The sequence below is a fragment of the Strix aluco genome, chromosome 4 (genome assembly GCF_031877795.1).
Source record: "Strix aluco isolate bStrAlu1 chromosome 4, bStrAlu1.hap1, whole genome shotgun sequence".
Lineage (NCBI taxonomy): Eukaryota > Metazoa > Chordata > Aves > Strigiformes > Strigidae > Strix > Strix aluco.
In genome coordinates this window covers 113,402,740-113,422,478 of record NC_133934.1, presented here as the reverse complement: position 1 = coordinate 113,422,478, position 19,739 = coordinate 113,402,740, and the positions used below count along the sequence as shown (strand labels likewise).

At 41.3% G+C, this 19,739-nt stretch overlaps 1 protein-coding gene across 1 annotated transcript; it reads left to right on the top strand.

Moving 5' to 3' along the window:
* The first annotated feature begins 2,223 nt into the window (after positions 1-2,223).
* Positions 2,224-19,349, top strand: GPR68 (G protein-coupled receptor 68). Its single transcript, XM_074821572.1, has 2 exons — positions 2,224-2,240; positions 18,132-19,349. Exon 2 carries the CDS (start codon positions 18,273-18,275, stop codon positions 19,347-19,349), a length of 1,077 nt encoding a protein of 358 aa, XP_074677673.1. The 5' UTR covers positions 2,224-2,240; positions 18,132-18,272.
* The last annotated feature ends 390 nt before the right edge of the window (positions 19,350-19,739 follow it).

Sequence of the window (19,739 nt, the reverse complement as noted above, 5' to 3'; positions counted from 1 at the left end):
ATCTAACATCTGTCTAACACATCTTTGAGCATGTTTGCAGTTCAGCATGACAGAGAATTGCAGCCAGTGTGGGAACTAGGAAGGAGATACTGCCCATGATGTTCCTCCCACCACTGTCTCTGCTTTCCCTGGCACCCAGAGGGATAATCACTGTCTGTGGGTCTTCTCAGGACTTGTTCCCCATCTGCAGCCTGGACCCTGCAGGAGGTGGAAATGCTTTCCCTGCAGCCACCAATGAGACCTGGATACCAAAGTGATCTCTGCCCCTGGCAGGCTCTTGGGAAAGACAAGTAGTCCAGCATAATGCCCTGTTGCTCCTTATTGAAGAGTAGCGCCCATATTACTAAGGAAATAACTAGACTTAGTTTTCTTAATATCATCTTTAATAAAGTCTTTAAATCTAATAAGAGCTGTGATATCCAAGGGTATGTAACTGTGGATTAAAAGGCACTGGAACAAATGTTTTACTTTGCTTCCTGAAAGATCCTGCTCTGTGTGATTTTTTAAATGTAAGTATTCTTACATAGGTATATAAAAATACATATAAATACTAAATGAGTGCTAAATAAAAAAAAAACAAAAACAAACAAACAAAAAAAAACAACCAGAGGGGGGAGCATTCCAAGTAGGCCTGATAAATTTGATATAAACCCATCATATTCTTTAGTATTGCACAGGGTGTTCAGCCTCTGGCTGTGCTCCCAGGAGCCTGTGCCTTGCCTGTTCAGGCAGGTATGCTGTCTACATCTCTGCCATCCTCCAAGCAGCATGGTGAGCCTGAAGAGGACCATTCTGTGCTTTTTGCAGCATTTTCTGGCCATTTTTTCTGCTGCATCCCTCCTCAGAAACTCAGAGAGGTCCCTTAACCCCACAGATTATTTTAGATCTCTGATCTGCCGGAGGCCCTGGCAGAGGAAGGGCTCTGCCATCTGGTAGCGTGTCATACCTGAAGAGCCCTTTGCTTGTGTTTGGAATGAGGAGTTATTTTTGATGCTGGTTCTGACGTTAGCCATGGGTACTCCTGGAGTATTTCCAAGTTTTGTAAATGTCATTGTATCCTCTCCCTAGTGTATTTTAGTTTGTTTGGGTTTTTTTTTCTATTTTGTTTATGCGCTTATGTCACTCTGCTTTCCACCAGGTTGGAATGGAGAACATGTCTCGGAGTACCCCGCACAGGAGTCCTATTTCCAGACTTACTGTCGCTGGCTGCCCTTGGAGTACTGTTGCCCCATTACAGTGAGCAGACGGGAGCTCTCGTTAGGCACGGTGCTGAGTGCGCAGTGCCACTGGGGTCCCTACAGCAGCACGGCAGAGTGCTACATCAGGTGAGTTATGTACCAGTTCAGAGCCTGAACTGGTAACAGCTTTTGTTTCCAGCTTCAGTGATGTAATTCCTATCTATCTGGTTTTTTTTTAAGGGTAGTGCATTTCAGTTCCAAAGACAGATACTCTAATACATATCCCATAGTGCAGCTTTCACTCCTACAGGAATAAGAGTAGTGGCATGAGTTAGCAGGAGGTCAGCTTTTACATCTGCTACAGTCTTCCTGGATGACCTTGGACCAGCCCTTTGATCTGTTTATGCCTCAGTCTGTCTTGCTGTGTACACGAGAGAGGAAGGAAATCCATCCTCGCAGCCCTTGCTCTTGCACAGTCAGAGAAGACGCTCTGTTGTGCAGAGATCAGCTTCTGCTGTGTTTGGACATAATGAAGGTCTGATCTCAGCAAGCTCTAGAAACAATTTACTGTAAATAATACTAATAACAACACTAACCCTCTGTATACTTTGTAATATGCCTGCAGGAGACAACATCTGTGTGTGTCTAGATAAGCTGTAAGCAGCAGTATTGGGGCTTTGCACCAGCTGCTGTGATCATAGTGCACTTATCTGCTGGTTCGTGTCTGTGATGGTAGGTATGGGTGTGAACACCTCTCTATGTGCATTGCAATCTCCGTATTTAGTGTCTGCTTTTGGCACTCTCATCTCTTTTATTTATGAATGAGAGGGTGAGGGAGGAGAGGGCTGGGCTGGGCTGACTCCTTTGCAGTTGAACCATAAAGAGCACAGGAGCTGAAACACAATCTCCTCCTCCTCCTTCCTTGTGCTGTTTCATCGACAGCCTCGCTCACAGCTGAGAGGAGGACAGCCTCACCAGCAGCCTGAGCAGGAGCTGGGAGAAGGGAAGTCTTGTGCTCTTCACACTGCGGGGAAAACCTCTTTGTATAAACTCTACTTACAGGTGAGTTTCATTTTTATCTATTCATTCTTAAAAGCAAGTTAATTTTCCATCATTGAGCCAGGTTATACAAGGTTATGACCCCTGGAAAGATGGCAGGACAGTTTTTTGGCTAGGTTGTTAAAGCAAAACAACAAGGCAGTCCAAGGACTCAACCAAAGTAATGTGTCCAAAAAAATTCACAGCTTAAAAATTAATTTGCTTGGCAAGTTCCCGCTAGTGGGAACTTTGAATAAAAGTTCTTCCAGAAAAACTTCCTTGAGTTCCGCTTAGGCACAAGGAGAGGTGAATGTTGAAGTTGTATTGATGAAAGGGAATTGTTAAGATAAATCAAAAAACTGTTTCATGTTTGCAGTGGGGAACCAGAGCAATAGCCAGTAGATAAATTCCAGTAGTCATTTTCAGAGAACTTAGTAGGATTGTGTAAGTTGACTAGATATAAGCTATTTTGAAGGACTAATAAGCAATTTAAATACTTCATTTCCCCTGAGAACACAAGCCAAAAGTTACACCTAACAGGAAACTGCTAAACTACATACCTTGGTGTGTGGGTGCTCTGCACCTATATAGATTTGTCTTTGTATCTCAAAAGTATGTCATTGCTGTATTTTCCAAACAGTAAGCCACTCTTCTTGCTGCTGTTCAGAACCTGACTTGAGAAACTTGAAATGTGAAAGTTTGTTTAGTGAAATGAAATCCATTCAGTCAGAAATTAATCTTTTTTTTTTTTTTAATAGGGTTGAAAACCTTTGTTCATTATTGTAGGTTGCCTGTGTTACGAGTACATTTTTCTGGTTCTTGACAATCTTTGTAAAGAAACAGAAAAATTAAATCACTGAGCAATCAGCTTCATGTGTGCATGGGGAGGGGAGCTGAGAAATACAGAATTTAGAAGAATATAACAGCCTTTTCCTGTCCTTTTGTGTTCAGAACACATGCAGATATTTATTAATAAAAATTTAAGGAAACTTAACAGTGAGGCAAGGAAAAATGGCTACACGTAGGCTCATAAGACGTGACACTGTCATTGTGAGCATTACGGGACTTTCTGAGCAGTCTGTTAATCAGCTCCCTCCGTGACTTTTTCCACATTAGCACCCTGTGTTCACACTGGCTCCAGAAGAGTACCACTTCTTCTTTCAAGTTTGCTTTAATCAAGAAGCCAGTAAAAGTGAGTCAATCCTGTGTATTTAACACCCACTCTTCCATTCCTTTTCTAAAGAAACAAAATTTTTTACTGTCCTTGCCCCTATCCTTCCTGCTTTCCCATCTTGCTGCTAGTATGTTGTTGTTCCCCCATACCATGCTGCTTCTACACATGGAATTGTAAGGTCTCTCTGTTATATGAGGGAAGAGGCAGAAGGTAGTTGTCTCCAGCTTCTTTTATGGTCAGTGCTATACAGCTGTAATTTTGATGATAACACTGACGGTACATCCCCAAAGTTTTAGGAGTCTTCCCAGGGTCTGGGGAGCACACCATGAGAAAATGTTGGTTTTATAGGACCAGACCAGTATGTTGTTCTGTGATAGCGGAGCACAGCTGGTGGGGGTAACAATGTCTACATCCCAGAGTTGTGATTTGAATATTACAGTTTTAAATGAAGAAAGATGTGGTGGTTCCAAAAGCTCATTAAAAAACCTCATCTCACTTGGCTTTTGCAGTGAGATGTATTTATCTTTGTGGCTGGTGGACAAAAATGGACTACCTTTTTTCTGGGACCTGAGGAATGTAAGCAATCCTAGACAGTGGGAAAAGAGAGAAGAGAAACGGGAGAGAAAGGAGGAAAATTAGTCCCAGCCAAACTAGGTGTACATAGACATCATACTAGATGTCATCAAATAGGGTGAGCCTGGGGGATGGCTGGTTCCTGAGGTTGGACAGACTGGAAACTTCCTACCTGTGGCTGAGCACAGTTGCGTGGGACCAGGTGTACAAAGGTGTGGGCATTAATGTAAGTTTTCCTCCCCTAACCAGCCCTGTGGATGCTGTCACTCAGATTAACCTGTAATTAACCTGTAAATTAATGCTGTAACTGCAAGTTTTCTTGGCACCCCATTAAACAGCACATGGAGACGAAATTTTTTTCCCTGACAGTTTTTCTAGAACTGACCTGAGGGTGCATTCGTGTTGCCCTGGGATTTCACTCCCACAGACTATTCTTGTGTCAGTGTGGTGATAACCAAGGAAAAAGTTACTTCAGGCTCATGAGGACATTTACACAACTTGCTAATTATTTTTAAGTGAAGAACTGTGGAAAGAGAACTCCAGAAGTGGCAGCCTTGTGAGGCTCATTACCTTATAATTAGCTGAATGTCTCCTCTAAGAGGTTTGTTTTTCCTATAAAGCTTATTCTGAGTGGCTTTTAATGCTTGTTATGAATTATTCTGCCAGCTGAAGCATTTGCAGAGCTGCTGTCCCTGACAGCTGATGATAATTGGTTTTGAAAAGACACAGAACAGCTTTAATGTTTAGAAGAAACTGGCCAATAATTTTAAGTAAAGGTATTAGTAATCAGCAGCAGCTAAGAACAACACTGCAGTTTATTCTCTGAGGGATGCATCCACTATAATTTCTTTTTCTCCACTAGAAACCACACTCTGAACTCTGTTAATCTACTGGGTAGCAAAAGGAGAACTTTTTAGGCGCTTCATCCGGCAGCTGTAGCTAATCTGTCTGAAAAAGAAAAAAAGACTAAATAACAGGTTTTAGAACACTGTTAGAGGGATATTGAGAAATCGGTTCACCTGAAAGTATACTCTGTTCCTCTCCATGGAGCCCTCTTGCCAGAAATTGTTTCTGTGGCAACAAATTTTTTTCCAGCTGGGTTGTCTTGGAGTTTGATCTGGGGTTGCTTAGGCTCAGAGATCGGTCACCATGCCAGAGGTGATTAGAAATGCAAAACTGATCTGGTCTACAGGTAATGGAGAGGGCACTCTGCTGCTACTACTGTCGCTCCACGAGAGATGTCCTTCTGACATCCTCCACTCAAAAATTGCTATGGACAGTTATTGCTGCTAGGATGAGCCTAGTCTCTCATTTCTGAACATTGTTGTTTTATTCAACAAGCTTTCAAGCTTCCTTTCTCTCACATTGTTTGCTAACAGTAAAGACACATAGCTTTGAAGAGAGGCTAGACAGCTAACAGAGGAAGGGGAGATCAAAAATGAATGCATTACAAAAGCAGATGCAGTCAAACTATCAAACTTAAGTCACTTCAATGACACCTGAATAAAATGCTAAAATGGGCAACATCAGTAGGGAAGAATGGAAATATTATTACAGAGATCTCTTGGTTTGGCTTTCTTATAACTCAATATTTTAGTAACAACTAGAATTTGAGCATTTTATATCTAGTAACATTTTGTCTTCCATCTGCCAAAGGAAGAAGGAGAATTTTTACTCTGTGATGGATAATGATTTAGTGTCTATACATGTATCTAATTAGAGGATGTATCTGTTGTATACTCCATGTTTAAGAAGTGATCAGACATAGCTTTCAAAATAGCCATTGTCTTTTAATCTTGCAAGAGATTTAAACTAAAATCCCGTAACTTATTATGTCAGGACATTATTATTTGGAACTTGAACTTGTGTCCAAATTTCAGAGATGGTCTTACACCTCCACCCCAGAGCAGGACCTGGGTTTCTGAACAGCTCTCAAGTTTGGAATCCAACATCTCCTGTGCCACCTTTACCATCTCCTGCCCAAGAGCTTGTCAGGACTCCCCTGTAATAAGTATTTGATTCTCTTCCTTTTCTCTAGTCAGATGCATGCTGGGAAGTGTGAATGGTTTACAGTAAGGTTGCTGCTTTTGCTGTGAATTGTTTCTCTGATACTATTAAAGAAGTGCTTTTTTTCATTTCTGTGAGGTCATGGTTCTGCAACTATTTTTTTCAATATTTCTGTTGAAACTCTTTTATCCAGATTAATACCATTATTAGGGACAGGTTGTACCTCGCAATTTTCGTTAAAAAAAGACTAAAGAAGGGTCAGATGTTTTTTCAAGCATATGGATGGCTGAGTTTGTGCCTCCAGGCAGGATGCTGGGATTTGTCTCCCAGGAGAGAGGTGGCAAACCTGACACAGGGGAAATGGGCAGTCACTGCCTGTTTGGATGCCAGTGTCATCCAAAGGGTGAGATAGAGAAGTGCTGGAAAGAACATTTAGGCTCTTAGACAGGATGCTGAAGTACAGGGATTCTGCAGCACTGTGCTGAGGAAGGCTTCTCCCACCATATGCAAGGCCAGACAGAGGTAGAGAGATAGGCAGTTTCAAGGTATGACTAAGAAAACGGAGGAGGGAAGATGAATTCATATACATCAGGAAATGAGGACACTCAGGAGTAAGGAAAGCCAGACTTTGTTTAAATCTTAATGAAAGCAGGACACTAGCACTTAGAATCATGTGAGTACTAAAAGAATTTTTTAAATTAAAATTAAGGGAATTGAGGAAAGGAAAATTCAGGAAATGAAAATGTAAACAAGGCTGCAGATACAGATGCCAGCACTTTGTTTAGAATGATTTATCCATTGGGGACTAGGTTGTTGGAGTCCTGTATCCTCAAGTTTTTTAAAAAGAAAAAAAAAAAAGAAAGGACCGAAGTTTTCAATAGTCATCTAGGGAGAAAGAGCAACAATGAGGGAAAGAGCACAGAGGAAAACCTTCTGCAAGGTGCACTGCTTCTACATAATCGTGAGAAGTCTGAGAAATAACATTGGGGAACACGCCTTGCATGCGAATATTGACTTAGATCTACAGGAAACCTGGTTAATCTCCAAAAGGGAAACTTCAAAAAAAACCCAAAGGAGGAAGTTTAATTAAAGGCAGCAAAAAGGGGTAGCTTAGAAGAGTTAAATCGCTATTGGCTAGGTGGGGACTATTTGAAGACATGCACAAATGCATGTGCACACACCCCACGCCCCCAATGCTGGATCCAAGGAATAAATACAGAACAGGAGCCAAAAAAGACTCAACTTGAGTCTGAAAGGAAATGAGCACAGCTAAACAGCAGTGTGTGGAAGGGCGGATGGTGTGCTAGACTAGAAAGAATTGAATCTAGAACAGAAACATGTTTGAAATGCACAATGGGAATCAGTGTAAGCCAGAAACACAAACGTAGTATAAAGGCACAAAATAATTATTCCAGTTTTAGATGTTGACGGTGCACACAGTGTTAAGTGCTTCAGTTGAAAAGGCTCCTATCCTATGATGAATTTTGTCTCTGATTAAAATAAATTCCAACCAGAAGAAAAAGAATGAAGTCAAAGAAAAATCAGGGTAGGAAGGGAAAAATCTCCAGATATTGTAAACAGCTTTTCACTTTACCATGTCTTAAAACTTTTGCTGTACAAAATGAATCATATGCTGAATCATATATGCAGAAAATAGCATTTAAAAGAGAGATGACTTTATTGAATGTATCATTACTTGCTGATGCGTGGAATAATGAAAATGTTAACATTCTCCTTGAACAGGAGATGTGCTCAACCTCTTTAGATATGGAAGAGTTTCAGCCACTTTTCAGTTAGATCTAGCAGGCAAAATTTTTCTCTCAGACAGTCTTTGCTATTTGTCAAACATTATTAGTCAAACATTGATTATTGATGTCCCAAGCTACTGCTCATCAGCAGCACTGCAAAATCAGTTCTATCCACTGAACTATCAGTAAGGAGGAGAAAAAATTGTACAGATGGATGTTTGGTTGCTTTCCAAACTACTTTTTGTTAATGAGATAGTTCTGTTTGGAGGGTATGATGTGCTGATACTTGGGTTTAATTATACCTTGTCTGGAGGCAATGGCATTATAAAAGATGCAAGCAGAAAGATAATTTGGTCCTTCTTTTGGTCTCCAACTTGTTAGTTTTTGAACAATAGTTTTCCCTTGTAACCAGCGAGTGATGCTGGGGAGGCTTGACAGAAGGGACTGCCTTGCATGTTGTCAGCAGCCCCTCCCCTTTCTGTGAGGGCATAGGTGTACAGAGAGCAAGCCTCTCTCCATACACACATCAGCTATGTCTGTATAGTGCCTTAAGCATCTGAGCGAAGGTACAGGCTAAACAGCTGACTCACTTTGCTCAGCCTTGGTGCGTGCATGCTCACCGGTACAGGATGCCAGCAGTGTGCTATGGCCCATGTGCTGTAAATGGGTGGCCCACGCTCAGGCTGCTGAGAAGTCTGTGGGGTGACTCCCCTGGGGCCATGGCTCCCTTTGGGCAGTCATGCTGTGAAACAGAGGCTGTATGGCAGTGCTGGGGGTAGAGAGGCACGCTGGCAAAACAAGGAGGGCAAAAATCATTGAAATGCAGTACAGATATGACCTAAACCTTAAGTCACTGATTTCTACGCAAGACATCTGGCATTGCCTGATGGAGCACAGTGCTGGTGTCAGAGCAGGCTGCAGCATCAAAAGAGGCAGTAATACAGAGTTTGGGAAAATGAATCAGAAGAGTGATTTTCCCCAAGGCTGTAGATGGTAAAATGAATCAGAGCTTGTTTAGTTCAGAAGGGTGAAGTTCCTGTTTCTCAATCCCAGGCTACAACACAGTTGTTCCAGTCCTTGTTCCTTACTGGTAGTATTGCATGTTGATCATGGCTCGTGTGGCTTCTAAAAAGTAAAACCTGCATAATCTTGGATTTTATTGTCTTGTTGTTTTCAATGAGGATCAGTGCACAGATTCAGTATTATAAGCAGTTCTGTTGTCTATAATTGATTGTTACTTACTTGCCTGCTTGAGCAATAGAGACAGCATGCTGCTTTGACTTCTGTGACAAGGAGGGTTGTGGGGGAGAGGGAGGTTGACTTGGCTGAGGTTTTTGTTGAGGGAAAAGGAAGATTTGGAGTTGTTCTTTGAGGAATATAGGGATTTAAGATTTCTGCAGAAAGTGGTATGATGTGTTTTCCTTCACCTGCTGTTCTGTACTCAAGCAAGTCATCCACGAAGCCTCAGGGAGATGTCCCCTGTGGGTAGGAGCTAGCAACAAAAGCTTGGTGGTGAAATACTTGAAGGGTGGTGTAGTCCACCTGGCTGATCTTTAACAGCAGGAAGGAGGAGGCAGATGAGGATCATTTTTAAAAGCTTTGAGGCAGCTATGGCATGACTAATTCCTGATGTGATTCACCTCCCTGATACCACTTGGACTGCTTGCCTGAAATTACACACTGTATGAACTTATTACCATGAATAGGGGGTTTCCAAAGTGCTGTTTCTTTTTAGCACTTCCCTGTGCTCAACCAGTTGTTCAGACCTTGCATTTGGTAAAAAGGCCCTAATCCTAGATAAAGAATAAGTAGTAGTCTGAGATACTGGACTAACTGTGCTTATTATCCTATCTGCCTTCCTTTATCCTCCATGTCAAGTTGTCCTTCATATGTGCAGGCCTCACCTAAGAAGTCCAGTCATAAAAACCTGAAATGAAATGGTACAGCAGTAGAACATGGATTTTTTTTTGTATTAGTTTTTGTGCATGTGAAGTCATATAGATTTCACTTCAATGTGGCTTTCATTTTGTGTTGGGTTTCTGTGTGTGGCAGGGGTTTTTGGTAGTAGGGGAGGGGGCTACAGCAGTGGCCTGTGAGAGAAGCTTCTCAAAGCTGCCCAGTTCCAAGTTGCACCCGCCTTTGCACCAAGGCCGGGCCAATTAGCGATGGTGGCTCCACCTCTCTGATAACATATTTAAGAAGGGAAACCTGGGAGGAGGAGTTGGAATTGTGAGGGAAATACCTATGCAAACAGAGGTCAGTGGAAGAAAGGAGGAGGAAGAGGGCGAGATGCGCTGGAGCAGAGACTCCCCTGCAGCCCATGGTGAGAGGGCAGGCTGTGCCCCTGCCACCTGTCGTGGTTTGAGCCCAGAGGGCAACTGAGCACCATGCAGATGAGCTCCATGCGCAAACCATGATGCCTTTCTGGGAAAAAACTTTCAAAATTAAAAAACTTTCATAGAAATAATAATTTTCCAATTATTTCTTTTCAAAACAAAATTCCTTTGCAGAAATAATTTTGCTTCGTGTCAGATTTATACAATTTGTTTCCATGTTATTGCATGTCACTAAGAGGGATGAGTTGTGTTGTGTCACCTGGCAAATAATAGGAGAGAACAGAATGGGAAGGTCTCAAGAGCATCTATCCCAGTGCTCTACTTGTCCTTGTTAGTGGAAAGTTTTTCATGGTGTTTAACCTAGCCTCTCTCATCTTTGCAACAATCATTAACATGTTTGAATGTTGTTGCTGTGTTTGCCCTCAATCTGGTCTTCTTCAGACTAAACAAGCCCAACTCCCTCAGTCTTCAGCTTTGCTAGACATCTGACCTTTCCTCTGACCTTCTTCTGACCACAGCCAGTGGATCCCAGAGGATCCATGCACCTTAGAGCCTGTAGAGCCTTACAGAGGTGCACAGGATGGAGGGGCAGTACCCACAGCCTGCTGAGACATCCCAATGTGATATGTGTGTGTGGGGGGGTGTTCTATAAAAGTCTGTTGTTGACTTCAGTGTGTGACCTCTGGAACCCCTACATCCTTCCCAGCATTCTACTGTAAAATGGGATATGCTTTATTACTGACTTCTTGTATCATATGGAAATGCATAATTTGTCATATACAGCAGCTTGCACATCAGGTAAGAAAGAAGCTGGATACTCAGTGCTCTAATTAAAATGACAAATGTGAGCCTAAGATGATAACCTCCTGGGTTATTCAGGGCATTTTTTTCTGAAATATTGACATTTTCCAGGAATGTAAATTTTGTGTTTCAACAAGTTCTCCCTGTGACCTCTCCTGGTGTAACCTACAGGGTAGTGTGTTATTACAAGTTACTGGTGTGTGGCACCTTAACTCTCATGGCTATTCAGAAATGCTCAGCTGCTTGCTTTCTAGGTGGCTTCCTGCTTAATTGAGAGTATGATTGTTTGTTTGACTTACGAAGGGGGTTGAATATAGAACATTTAGGTTTGGATTCCATTTCCATACTGATTCAGCTGTTCCTTACAGAGCTTCATGATCTGTGAGCCAGGACACTTGTAAGATTAAACTACATTACCATGTCATTACTGAATGTGAAATAAGCACTGGAACTAGATTTAGTGGTCATGAAATTATTTGAATTAATCACGTAGCTAATATACAAGGGCTATCTTCATTGGCTTCTAGCTGCACTGCATTCATCAGCCCACACTGCTTATGTTAGACTGCACAGGTCAAATTTCTCAGCTTATGGTGATGTCCAATCTAGTGCTTTGGACAAACATCAAATTCACTATGAGTTAAAAAAAGATTCATGATTCAAGAATGTTAACATGGACCTGCTACTCAAATCCACATGATCAATTCCTAATGACAAATTTACAAGTTGAGGGCATGAAACCCTCAACTACCCCACCACTGTGGCCAGATGGCATCTGAAGTTTTAGCAATAAAATATGTAATGTAACTAGCTTACTTCAGACTTCAGAGAAGTTTGGTAAGCAGAAATGAAGAAGTCGGGACAAATTCCCAGGATATCAGAGTTCGAGCAAATGAAGTGATTTACCCAGTGCTGTAAATAATTGCATGTCTGTGTTAGGGAGAATTGGACATCGGTGACTAATTAGTCTTTTGTTTATGTGGTTTCTGGAAAAATGTTGCTGTCTTCCTTTTTTGACAATAGGTTTATAAATGGAGTCATACAATAATGACAAAAGTAAAGTGATTTGTAATTTACAGAATACTTTTATGGTTTCTTCCCGCTGAAACGGATACACAGAGTAATAAATATTGTACACAGAGGTTCATGTTAGAAGGGTCCACTCGCAAGTTAACAAACACTGGATGTGTTGTGTATAGACTTAAATTAACTTTAGAAGGGAATTCAATTTAAGAAGGAATTGAGTTTTTACCTTTTTTTTTTTTTTTTTTTCCAATTTACGTAAGATGGTTTCAGAGGTTTAAAAAGATACAGTCCTTTTTTTACTGTATGCCTCTGGTAAGACTCACTTGCAAAGTGAAGAACATACAGAGTTTATTCTAATGCAAAAAAGCAGACAGAAAAAAGAAAGGTGAAGTAAGTATAGCAGAGAGGTAGCCTTTCTGCTTTACAAACAACACCAGCAGAAGACAGAAACAAAACTCCTTGCAGCCAGCTGCTCTTCACACAGAGGTTTGACACACACAGAGGCAGTCTGGTGAAGCTTCTGTTGACTGGAAAAGGGAAAACATAACCCCTGTGTTTAAAAAGGGAAAAAAAGGAAGACCTGGGGAACTACAGCCCAGTCAGTCCCACCTTTGTGCCCAGCAAGATCATGGAGTGGATCCTTCTGGAAACTATGCTAGGGCACATAGAAAATAAGGAGGTGATTGGTGACAGCCAATACGGCTTCGCTAAGGGCAAATCGTGCCAGACAAATTGGAGGGACATGGATTTGATGGATGGACCACGCAGTGGATAAGGAGTTGGCTGTATGGTCACACTCATGGGCTTGTCCCTTCCAACCCAAACCATTCTATGATTCTATGAACTACTCTTCACAAGACAGGTGTTATGCCTGATTTACCCCGGTCCACCATAATTTCTGAAACATCATCAATAGTTCACAAACTGCTTTAGCTAATTCCCTCAGAGTGCACATAGACTTGCAAAATACGTGTTAACCTTTGCTTACCTATTTTTTCTTTGCACTGTTTCTTTGCCACCAATTGTTAAAAACAATTTTGTTAGATGCTGGGTCACAACTCTGGTTCTAAAGATTGAAATAAAAAATAACTGCAATTATTTCAGTTATGTTTGTGCTTGTGCTCATATGCACTTGTCTGTCTTTACCCTTCCTTTTCTTGTGTGTTAATAGAAACATCCTTCATTGCCTTTTATGGGTCTTTCTACTTCTGACCCTTTTAGAATAGTTTGGGTTGGAAGGGACTGTTAAAGGTCATCTAGCCCAACCCCCCTGCAATGAGCAGGAACACATTTTCAACTCAATCAGGTTGCTCAGAGCCCCGTCCAACCTGACCTTGAATGTTTCCGGGGATGGGGCATCTACCACCTCTCTGGGCAACCTGTTCCAGTGTTTCACCACCTTCATCATAAAAAATTTCTTCCTTATATATAATCTAAATCTACCCTCTTTCAGTTTAAAACTCTTACCCCTTGTCCTATCACTACAGTTCCTGATAAAGAGTAACACCCCATGTTTCCTGTACCCCCCTTTAAGTACTGGAAGGCCGCTATAAGGTCTCCCCGGAGTCTTCTCTTCTCCAGGCTGAACAACCCCAACTCTCTCAGCCTGTCCTCATAGGAGAGGTGCTCCAGCCCCCTGATCATTTTCATGGCCCTCCTCTGGACCTGTTCCAACAGGTCCTTCTTTTAAATCGTAATTCTTCTGATGGAATCCAAATATTATTTTGCCATTTCCTCATACTTGGTCACGCACTCCAATTTCCACTTTGTTCTACTCTTTTTTTAAAACTTGCTCTAAGAATGTTAGCCAGTTTCTGCATATTTTGTATTGTTTGACTGGTCCCTAGTCTGCGTTGCTGGTCATTGCTTCCTGGTCTCTTTATCTGACCTTATTCTTCCAGGCTTTGTGAACCAGGGTCAAACCAAGCTGACAAACCCTAAAGTGAGGGGGGAAGCTTAGCATGTGAATTTAAGGGCTGGAGTTTGTATGGGTAATGATCTGAACCAAATTCTAAACTGAAAAAACCTCAGGTTTCTGGTTCTAAGATATTCAGCCACAGTCCAAGTCCTGCTATGACAGCCACATGACTCGGGCCTGTCTGCATTGTAGGAGCAGATTAAACAAGAGAGCTACTGTCACATAAAGGCACACGACTGTTACGCTCCCTGTTCACAGAAACAAGTGCTTTTGTGGATGAGACAAACTGCATGCAGAACTTTTGCAAATGCCTACAAGGAAGTCCTTTGGCATAGTCCCATATCTCTCTGCTAAAAATGTGTAGGTCTAATTGCATACAGTTTTCTTACGAGAAAAATTGTAGCAATGTTCATTGAAACTGAAATACCCACCCAGGCTCCATGCTAGTACTTGGTCCGAGTTGAAGAGGCTGTTATTGTAAGTGGCTCTGAGCTATTTCCTCTGCTGACACCAGCAGACAGTGCTTAACACGTGAGCTGCTCCATGGCTCACAGTGCAGTGGGGAGTCCTGTTTTTGACAACAGTTAAGGCACAAAGGAGTTTGGAAAGAAAAGAACCTCTTGTTGAACTGTCCCGTTAGTAATGGAAGTTGGCTCATTTAAACCAAGAAAAAGTGAAACTCTCTGAAGCCCAGCGATCCTTGTCTTTATTTTTTTGTCTAGGAACAAGAGAATTTGTTAAGAGCTCATGTAGCTGGCAAGACTCTTCTAATTTTTTTCCAAGACCTGGGCTTAGATGGGTATCATCTAAAAGATGTGGGCATATATGAGAGAGAAATATTGCCTGGAAATGTCTGCAGACTCATGATACTGAAGGTGTTACATAAACTATGCTCTAAAAAATCATGCAGCTGCACTATTTCTGTCTTAAAGCTGTCTAAAAGGAATGCTTATGTGTTCCCATTTGTAACTGCTTTTAGCTTTATGATTATCTGCACCCCAGATGTTTTTTATACAGCAACTCTTTAAATTTTTCTCCTCTTCCTATCCAGACAAGGTCAGTAAGTAATGGGGGATCTATTATTCTTTTCCCTCCCATACCCTGCATCACCTTTCCTTCAGTTTCCACTTTTCCAAACAGCTTGCAAGGCACTGTGTATTATGTATAACATGGAGAGTTCTTCTGCACCCATCTGTTTAACACTGTCATCGCAGTACTTGTGGTTTTTCGGCAGTACTAGTATCATACTGTTTCAGTCCCTGGCCAGTGCACAGCTATGCTTGGTATACTTGGTGCTGAGAGAAAAGTGAACTGCCTTTGTATTTCCCATTTGGCTACTAAGCCTGTCCCTAGCCAGGCACAGGAGGTCAGAGGGCACGAAAGTTTCCCAGAGCGCACGTGCTAAGGAGGTTGAAATATGGGAAGGATTTCCTGGCTCACTGCTGCCACTCACCAGAAGAGCAATATAAAACAGCTATTGGGCAAGCAAAAATCTGGATCTTTGTTTGTCATCCCCATCTTTGGGGAGGGTTTGTTGGTGTAAGGCAAGAAGATTCGTAACAGCCAGCCTTCCTGCCCCCTGAAACAGCCCACTCCAGCACTTCCTCCGGGAGCAGGAAATGTTGCTGTAATCATGACAGAGTATTATATTAGCATAATGTCATATCAGTAAGACCTTTTCTGTCTCCTTCACATTCTGCATTCTGGCAAGACTTTTAAGCTAAACAGAAATGATTTTTACAATCATGTTCTCCATGACATAACCATAATTTAATTAAAATATTTTGAGTTCTTTGAGGAAAAGAAACATTTCTAAAAAACAGTGCAACTGTAGAGTACATCTGCTTTTTCTCATACTGTGTTCCATATTGACTCACTGGGTGACACTGAGCAAAACTTGGCGCTTTTGAACTATGCTAGACATATAAAGACAGTTCAGACTTTTCAAAATTATTGACAGCTTTCAAATTGGCCTCATCAACAGGAGCTGGACACTGGACACTTTTAGTTGGTAGATTAGATGATAGCAGATTTGTAGGCATTTTAGACTCTAATTAGGTGTGCCAATCATCCTGTACAGGCAAACTCTTACATGTAAAAGTCACCAAATTATACAGAAATGAAATGGTATTAAATAAAAACTCAAATACAGTTGTACTTGGCCTGGAGCTCTGGACTGGAAAAGGTGGGGTACAGTAAGTAAGTTTTGCCTTGGCAAAGATTTTGTGTGCTGTCCTTGTGTGTGTGGATCCAGGTCTTCTGTACACAGAAGAGGTGTGTGATGGTTATGAAGCCATTGAGAAATGCATAGTGCACTGGATGGTGTTACAGGAGAGCCAATGGCCCCTAAGTAACAGTCCTTTTGGAAATTTTTATGTAATTTAATGATTAATTTTTGCTGTACATGTCTGCATTGCTAACATTATCATCATTATTCCATGGGAAGGTTATGGTAATCTCTTGGAGCAAACTTCAGACTGAACCATAGGTATCTGTGACTGGGGTCCCTTAAGCAGCATTTCTCCTGCTGTGCTTGATTTATCCATAATAACTATTGTGCAACCCACAATGGAGGGGGTGAGTTTCTTAACCCCCAAAGGAGCTGCATGAGAGTGAGGGAAAGAGAGCAGACCTTGCGCTGTGCTAGACTTGACCAGACTTTCACACAAGTTGCATTGGGCAATGAAGTTAGACATTTTGAGAGAGACGAGCTTATGCTGGCCTGTTGTTTCATGACTGAAGGTGTCCGAGAACCCCGAGAATATTTCCACCAAAACCTGGGCTGATGTTCTGTCTGTTGGTAAGAAAAAGAGGAAAAGCAAAGGAATGTAAACTACATTCAAATTCTTAAATATTTACGTGTGTCCTTAAGTTTGCTGTGATTCCTGGGAGACTCTGCTACACAGGGTGAAGCTAAACACTGAAAGTCTTTGCAGGTTTAGTCACTTATTTCAGGCAGGCGTTTCTTTTCTGGCCTAAAGGAGGTGATTTTCTTTCAATTTCTACAGGAGTAAAGCCCACCACTATTTGAAAAAAAAATTATTAAAAAAAATTATTTGACAGTAGCATCCTCAAATGCTGCAGCTGACAGTAATTTTACTGTAGTATGGTCATGTTTTCATAAGGGTTGCCTTGGAAAAAATTGTATGTTCCTAGACAGGACAGAAGATGATGACAAAAATACAGATTAGGATAGTAAACAGGAAAAAGCAACAAGGCCTTATCTTTGTCCCTGGATAGTGCTGTCTCCTTTTGAATCCATATTAACTGAAGCTGTAGAAGGAGTACACAAACTGTTAACCTTACAAAAGTATACACTACAACTGTGCATTTTCTGGGAAGAGTCTCACCGTTCTGCATCATCAGGTAAAACATACATCCCCTTCAGACTGGGCAGTTTGCCCCACTGTTTTGCAGTCCCAAGCATTTGTGCCAACGTGAATATATCACATGAGGTGATAAAATGCTGAATGTGATACTTTGTTTAGTCTAGGGTTTAATCACTGTGGGCTGGCTCAAGGCTGAACGCTTGTCCTAGTTGAACTGAGTGCTAGCCTGTTGTCAGCAGTAATTTTTGTAAGTGTCTTGAATAGTAATAGTATAGGAATCGTCTGTATGGGTATGTGCTTGGATTATAGAAGATTCTTCAGATTAAACCAATTACGTTCATATTCAATGAAGATGAAAAGGGAAGATACAAATGTGTAAGTAGTAACAATAAATGAGTGTTTTTGAAAGCCGATGGCAAATAAGTATTCTGTAATAGCATATCTTGTAGGACTGAGACTGTGGGGATATGTTATACCAGGTTTTTACAGAGAAAGACAGCTTGCTTTCGGGATTGTGTTTACAAGTAACTGTAAGAAAGACTGCTAAAAATTCATTTTTTTTAATCCTGATGGGTTGAACTGCATATTCCATATATTTTGTATCTAAAGGGAAATTCAAGAAATGGAAATTAAAAATAAACTGTTTTGTGCACCCTGAATCCTCTAAGGAAGTCTGAATGGACTGCTGGTTTGCCAGAGACATTTTTTCCATCATGGACAAATCAGATTACTGCTTTTGTGCCTTATATGCAAAACAGAGATATTTCTTCACTTGCAAAGGTAAAGCGACGAATGTTTGTAATTTGCTTTGGGATTCTTGGACATAAAATTTTCTGGTACTTTTCTGGTAAGTACTAGGACTTACTCATATGAATAATGATTTCCCAGACAGACTTTATCTTTTATCAAAGACTAGGGCTAGGAAAAGGCAGCTAACTGAAAACCGTAATATGTATTTGACAATTGTATCTCTTCTGAAGATTTTCATGTGTTTTACCTTCAGGTTAATAATATCCTGCAGCAAGTCATCACTTCAGCCTAAAGCTTTGTGGAAGAAATAAGTGGTACATGAAACTGAATTAAATTAAATTTTAAATCTGTTCATTCAGGACCCTGATGAGTGATACACGGAGAGACGAAGAAGATGGTGAATTTCACAGAGAATGCAACTGAGAATTGCACTATTGATCACAACATCCACCAGACATTATCCCCTGTGGTATATATATTTGTATTTATATTAGGCTTGCCAGCTAACTGCCTGTCACTGTACTATGGGTATTTACAGATCAAGGCTAAAAATGAATTGGGTATCTACCTTTGCAATTTGACTGTAGCAGACCTGCTCTACATATTTTCTTTGCCTTTTTGGCTTCAGTATGTTTTACAGCATGACAATTGGACCTACAATGAGCTGCTGTGCAAAATTTGTGGCATCCTCTTGTATGAGAATATCTATATCAGTGTGGGCTTCCTCTGCTGCATCTCCATTGACCGCTATCTCGCAGTAGTGCACCCTTTTCGGTTTCAACAGTTTCGGACAATGAAGGCCGCTGCAATTGTGAGCATTGTTATCTGGACCAAAGAAATAATGACATGCTGCTTTGTCTTTACGCACGGGGAGATCAGTATGGATGCTGAGAGCCATGTGGTGTGCTTCGAGCATTACCCCATCAAAGAATGGGAGCACAATGTCAATTACTACCGCTTCTCTGCTGGCTTCCTTTTCCCCTTCTTTCTGCTGGCCTTCTCTTACTGTGGGATTTTACGAGTTGTCCACAAGAGTCACGGCACTCAAAAGAAGAAGAAAATCCAAATTAAACGACTGGTTTCAAGCACCGTTTTCATTTTTTTAGTTTGCTTTGGACCATACCACATTCTACTTGTGGTTCGCAGCTTGTTGGAGAACAACTGCTCATTTGCTGAGAAAATATTTAATATTTACCATGTTTCTCTCCTGTTGACTACTTTTAACTGTGTTGCTGATCCAGTATTGTATTGTTTTTGCAGTGAAAGCACTTACCAGAACTTTGCCAAGATGCGAGACTCTTGTTTAACATGTTTAGGGTGTCTGAGTACTGAGACAAAGGAATCCTATCCACTGAATGCTCCAGAAACTCCCAACAGGTCACAGCATGACCAACAACCAGGGTTATTGCAGATATCACATGATGGTGCTGGAATGAAGGACTCCTCCACAACTATCATGGGCAGCCTATAGCATTTATCAGAAAAGGACATTAATACAAAAGCTGCAGCTATGGCCCTGTTTGTGTATCCATCTGATTTATTCACATATTACAATGGTGTTACCTCCCAAAGGCTTATTAGCAATGCAGTATGGTGAGGTCATTTCTGGAGGTGCTTAGACCTTGGCAATAGTGAGGAAAGCACACACTAAGTCAGTTCAGTTACAATCACGTGTCTGTGGTCATTGTGGTACCACTCAAAACCTGTTGTCTTGATGACTGCATTGACTGGAATAAGCTAGTACTCATGGTGTGTGGTTCTGTTGAATTCATCTTTAACTGCTTTCTGTTTACCCCTGTAGCAGAAAATTATTCTCTACAAGCTGTCATCATCTGTTGAAAAGGTTGGAGACAGAACAAAT

Excerpts from the sequence above, each read along its gene's own strand:
- GPR68 (XM_074821572.1), top strand. The coding sequence starts at position 18,273 with ATGGTGAATTTCACAGAGAATGCAACTGAGAATTGCACTATTGATCAC.